This window comes from Urocitellus parryii, chromosome 11, assembly GCF_045843805.1.
Source record: "Urocitellus parryii isolate mUroPar1 chromosome 11, mUroPar1.hap1, whole genome shotgun sequence".
In the NCBI taxonomy this organism is placed as follows: Eukaryota; Metazoa; Chordata; class Mammalia; order Rodentia; family Sciuridae; genus Urocitellus; species Urocitellus parryii.
Window position 1 is genome coordinate 73,206,559 of NC_135541.1, and position 6,000 is coordinate 73,212,558.

Below are 6,000 nucleotides of genomic sequence, written 5' to 3' on the forward strand. Positions count from 1 at the left end.
TTCTTTTTCCTTTTTTTTTTTTTGTTTTATTTTTTTTTTTAATTTTTTTAGTTGTAGATGAACACAATACCTTTATTTATTTTTGTGTAGTACTGAGGATCAAACCCAGTGCCTCACACATGCTAAGCAAGTGCTCTTATCACTGAGCTACAACCTCAACCCCTTTTTGTTTTCTTTTTAGCTAACATCATTGGTGTTTCTTATTATGACTGGTAGTGAGAGTAGTGACTCTAATGGAGGAATAAGTGTGACAGTTCAGCTCCTCCTTTAAGGATATCTTCATGAGCCAGTATAGTGTCCTGAAGGACATGAGACAGAGGCAGCTTTGCCCAAGTGAAATTGGCTTGCCATATCCTAGCATGTACAGAGGTGGCTATGAAAGTACTGTCAAAGGCAAAGGAGAACTTCCCCTTTATTATATCCACAGTGGATATAATGGAGACTATGGAACACCCAAATGTGATCCAGCTATTTCAAGCTACTGAAACCAGTGAAAACATCTACATCAGGATGGAACATGTGAGTGGGGGACAGCTGTTGTTCCCCATCCTGGAAGCTGCTGGCACACAGAAGCAGGAAGCTCAGGGAGTGTTCAGTCAGATCACATGCACAGTGCACTACTGCCATGAGAAGTGCATCGTGCACAGAGACCCAAAGCCAGAGATCATCCTGGTAAATGCCAGAGCAAACATCCAACTCTGTGACTTTGACCTGAGTTACAGGTTCACAGCTGAGCAGAAACTGGACATGTTTTGCAGCACTCTCCCATACTGTGCCCCAGAACTCTACTAGCAAGTAAAATGATGGCTCCGCAACATACATCTGGAACCTGGGTGTCCTCCTATATTTCATGGTCACAGGTTGCCTCCCATTCAAAGCAAACATATGTGTGCAGCTGAAGGAGCAGATTCTGCACACAGGATATAATATCCCCCTCCCATTTCCACCTCAGTGCTAAGTGTCATCTGTCATTTACTGTCAATCCCACACAGAGGCCCATGGTAGGCCAAATCATGGGGCAACTGTGGCTAAGCCTGGATAAGGAATATTCAAGCTGATGACCTACACCCCACAATAATAATGATTATGTTTGGCATGGGGTACAGCCCATACAAAACCTGGGTACTTTTATTAAAGAGAAAATTTAATGATGCTATGGCTACATATGTTATGCTCTAGCCTCAGAGAACCCCAGTTAGGCCTATGCATCTGGAGGTTGGGCCTTGCTTTCCTCCTGCAGATCCTTCCACCTTCCCTCTCCTCTTGAAGAGGAGTGTTAGTAACCTCCTCTCCACACATTCCTCTTCTTGCTGTCTGAACATCAGTGGCCTGAGGAAGATAAGCAATCAGGACAGATGGGCAGGCCAAGAGCCAGCCTGCCTGCCATTCCTCACTGCAGACTGCCTATGAGGACCCTCCCACCTCACCCTCAGAATAGCCACCCCCAACATTTCCTTGTGCATCCCCCCCACCCAGTTCCTAGTTGAGCTTCATAGGTAGGAGGTAAGGACAGCAAGTCCTCTAAGGATACATCATCTAAAGAAAATTCTCTTTCCACCAGACAAGCCCATGATAGGACCAAAGCCTGTGTCCGTGACAACAGAAGGGCTGGAAGGGAGGCCTAGGACTGCCACCTGTAGTTTATGAATATTTTGTTGTGTGCCATGTTGTACAGCTCAGAAGACAGGCCCTGGATTCAGAAACAATGGCTCCAGTGAATGGAGGGCAAATGGGCCCTGGATTCAGGAACAAAGTGGCTGTAATAAAAGTGGACAGCTAAGTCACAGATAAAATGAATGGATGGCCACAGGTCCCTGAGCTTCATGGATCTTGACATCACCGCATAAGCATTAGCCAGGCATAGACTTAAACAGGTACAGGAAGGAGGTGAGTGAATCGCCTTGGGCTTCTGAGCATGATTCCAGTCACCAGTACATCTAGAGCCATCTGGAGATAGGAGGGTTCCTCTGCCCCCAGCTTGGGAGAGACATCAGAGACCTTTTTTCCTGGGACACTTCCCCTTGCCCTGCTCTTCTCTGTCCTGCCTCCCATGTTTCTGTGATAGCAAAGATGGTTTTTAGTACATGTGTTTTTCACAAGTCTTATAAAATTGATGCTCCAAAGATTAAAAAAAAAAAAAAAGGAAAAGGAAGTACCATGTAAATTAAACTTCAGTGGCTGAAAAATTAACTACAACAGTCTCAGTTGAAAATATTTTATTTTGACTTTGCCCAAACAATTTTTGAGGTTGAAGCACCTAGTAGTAGAGAAAGTATAAAAAGCACTTATTTGTCAACAGGAAATAGAAGAAGGTATGGCAGCTAAGTAATTTTTTTTAAAATTTGAAGTTGTAGATGGAAAGAATGCCTTTATTTTATTTGTTTACTTTTATGTGGTGCTGAGGGTTGAACCCAGTGCTTTATGCATGCTAGGCAAGCTCTCTGCCACTGAGCTACAACCCCAGCCCTGGCAGCTAAGTAATTTGAATGCCTATTTTAAAAATTGGTTAAATTGAAACTATGGTGAGGAATAACTAACAAGAAAATTAATAGAATAAATGCTAAGATAATGTTTAAAACACTAGTTGCCTGGAATTCCAGTTCCCAAGTTTTGAAATTTTTTTAATTTAAATATTTTATTTACATTTTAGTTTTCGGCAGAGACAATATCTTTGTTTGTATGTGGTGCTGAGGATCGAACCCGGGCCAGGGGAGCGCGCTACCGCACTACCACTTGAGCCACATCCCCAGCCCCAAGTTTTGAATTTTTAAAAATCTATAATGCTATATACCATAATACTATTAAGCCTATAATTTTTGTTGTTGTTGTCAATGGACACAATATCTTTATTTATTTATTTTTTATGCGGTGCTGATGATGCAACCCAGTGCCTCACACTTGCAAGGCAAGCGCTCTGCCACTGAGCTACAGCCCCAGCCCCTAACTTATAAAATTTTAAAAAATTATTTTACATAGAAATAAATTACTAAAATAGTACTATGCTCCCAATCCTTTTACCATTATTTGTTGTTTGTTTGTTTGTTTGTTTTCAGTTTGGTTTGGTACTAGGGATTGAACTCAGAAGTACTTAATGACTGAGCCGTATCCCCACCCTGTTTTGTATTTTTTATTTTGAGACAAGGTCTTCCTAAGTTGCTGAGGCTGTCTTTGAACTTGCAATACTCCTGCCTCAGCCTCCCCAGCAGCTGGAATTACAGGTGTGTGTCACCACACCAGGCTAGTTTAGCTTATTTTGGCAATAATGATGTACTAATTCAGAAAGTCAGAAATGCCAAATATTTGTCATTAGAGGAAGCATAACTATTTGTAAAAACTAATCTGAAAGCTCTTGTGCTATTGGGTATCAAAGAATGTCACAGTCACATCTCTGGAAAATGTTCATAACCCAAAAGTCTAAATCTACCACCAAATCTAAAAATTAAACATAGGTAGCTAGGTATTTTTAGTTTAAAAAAAAAACAAAAAATATATCAAGAATCATATGTTGAGAATAGTAAGGAAAGCTTTTTCTTTTCTTTTTTTTTTTTTAACTCACATAAAAGATTACATGCCCCAAAACGGAATTTTAGACTGGGTTATACATACTGTTATTCGAGGAACAATTGCTACTGGTGGTGCTGATACAAAGATTCAGAACATTCCGTTTTATTCTTGGCCCTTAGTATCATGAATTGTCATATCATGCTTCCAATCTGCACTACATCACTCATCTCAGGGTCATGATTAACACATAAAATTTTCAAACAAAAACATAAGGTTTACTTGTCTCATGACGGTTCCTTCTCAACTTTTTTCATAATTTTTAAAAGCACCAGCAGACCCAAACTACCCTACCAATACCTTTAAGTCTTTTAATGCAAACGGTAAAAGAATAGTGCCCTCTGAATGCACAGAACACTGCTGACCCACATGAGGCATTGATTTGTAGTTGTTTTCCATCGGAGTGATGGATTTGTGTTCAGCTACTCGCGATGTCTGCTAGGTCCCCCTGGTGACCAAACAGTACATGAAGGCAGTAGTAGGGTTCGAAAGCATAGACTGGTAGCGGAACAGAGGGTGGAAGGAGAAATGATGAAAAATTAACACGCGAACAGTACACACGACATGACTGAGAATTACGTTTGCATTGCTGGGGTACTGGAGATCCGCACACCAGTCACAGTCCCCTTTCCTTTTCAAAAGCAAATACACATCGCCTAGGGCTTCTCATCTCTACCTCCCATTTAAATCACGGGTGTGATGGAAAGACCAAGCCAAGGGGCTCAGCACGAGGCACACGCCGCTTTGGGGGTTTTGGGGAAGCATGGATGTGACAAATTGTCATAATTGTCTAAAATATGGAGGAATGACACACCACCTTTCCTACCACTGGCTCCAAGACCCGAGACAGAGTGAGGAATAGCTAGCCAGGGAATGGGGGGGCAAGGGAGAGGGGGAACACTGAAACCAGGGAAAAGGCGACAGCACGTCCCAAGCTCCGACTGAAAGGGTGCAGGGTAGGGGGCAGCGCCCGGGGCGCAGGGTCGCACACGGGTCGCGTCTCGGGGCTCTCAGGGTGCACCCGGCGCGAGGGCTAGCCCGGGCGGGACGAGCCGGGCTGCGAGCCCAGCCGGCTGAGGCGCGGGAGGCACAGGGGCAGCAATGGGGGGCGCAGGCGGCGCCGCCGCCGAGGGGCTGCGGCGCCCGGACGACCGGAGAGGGCGCGCCGCCAGGTGCTGGACGGCAGGGGGCAGCGGGGTTCGGGCGGGCGCCGACCCTGGGAGGAAGGAGGGGGGCGGGCGAGTCCCGTGGGACGCGGAGGGCGCGCGGCCCGGTGCGCCCGAGGAGGGTGGCGGGGCAGCCACTGGCCTACCTGGAGGTAACAAGGTTTCCTTAGCCAGGCCCCCGGACAGAGACTCCTCGCCATGGTAATCACACATCGCCCCGCCGCGCCGCAGTCAGAGGCGGACCAGAGCGCTGGCGGCCGGGCTCCCCGCCTCCCCGCCCCCTGCCCGGTCGGGCCCGCCCACTCTCCCGCCCCCGCCGGGCGCGCGGCGCGCTACCCCCGGCCCCACTGCAGTGACGGCGGCGGACGGCCCGAGGCCCGGCCTCCTGCTCTGTTCGCCGAGCCGCCGCGGCTGTCAGAGCGGCTGCCGCCGACTCCGCCATAAAGGGGAGTCGCACCTCGCCTCCGCCGACACAAATCCAATTGCTCCTCGCGCTTAAAGGGGAGGTGCGCGGAGGAAGGAGGAGGCGCCGCGGAAGCGCAAGTGTTGCAAGCTCAGCTCGCCAAGGGAGGATGGTAGCCAGCCAGCAAGGGGTGTGCGCCGCGGGAGCTGGAGCGCCGACCCCTCAGTGAAAGCCGACCTCGTCACTTGCTGGGGCTCTCCGCTCCCAGCACTGCGCCTGGCCACGCATCCCATCACCCTGCTTCGGCGGGACGGATCCTCGCTCTGGACTCTGCCCTTTGAGTCAAAACGTGTCTGAGCGTGTTGTATCAAAATTCAAAGGAAGCTTTGGGCTTCTTCCTTGGGGACAGACTTGTTCTACCTCGCGCGCGCGCGGCGTTCAGTCGGTTGGGGAAAAGGGGTGTCTGCAGCATCCAGAGACTGGACCCGCGCGTCTTGGGAGAACTGTGTTCTGTGCCCACCGAGGACTGGGCTCCCCTCTGTTAAACTCAGTGTGTCCCTGGTGGACTTCAACTTTTTTTTTTTTTAATGTACTTTTTGTTTTTTACAATTTCGACTCTTTTTTGGTTTGTTGTTTTCAAGACAGCTTCGGAGTTTTTCTGGCCCCACCCAAGAACCCTGATCCAAAAGGCGGGGTGGAGGGGGACTAAATTAAATACAGTCGTGAAGGCAAGAGACCTGGGACGTGGCATAGCTTCTCAGTTAAGACTACATAACACAGGGTGTGGTGTCTTTCTTTTGACAGGTCCAAATAAGGGAAAAAGGAGCCACCCTAGCAGGAGAACAGCTGTTGATCCCAGTGACTTTTATG

The 6,000-nt window shown here is 47.8% G+C and overlaps 1 protein-coding gene across 4 annotated transcripts in view; it reads right to left on the reverse strand.

Moving 5' to 3' along the window:
* Dipk1a (divergent protein kinase domain 1A) overlaps positions 1-4,990 on the reverse strand; it is a 106,551-nt gene extending 101,561 nt beyond the window's left edge. For 3 of the 4 annotated variants that reach the window (XM_026403080.2, XM_026403078.2, XM_026403081.2), the window contains exon 1: positions 4,874-4,990. In XM_026403080.2, coding sequence (XP_026258865.1) covers positions 4,874-4,927 — 54 coding nt within the window. In that variant the 5' untranslated portion in view covers positions 4,928-4,990. The remainder of the gene's footprint in view (positions 1-4,873) is intronic. The other variant, XM_077803745.1, reaches the window with a different exon arrangement.
* Between the last annotated feature and the right edge of the window lie 1,010 nt (positions 4,991-6,000).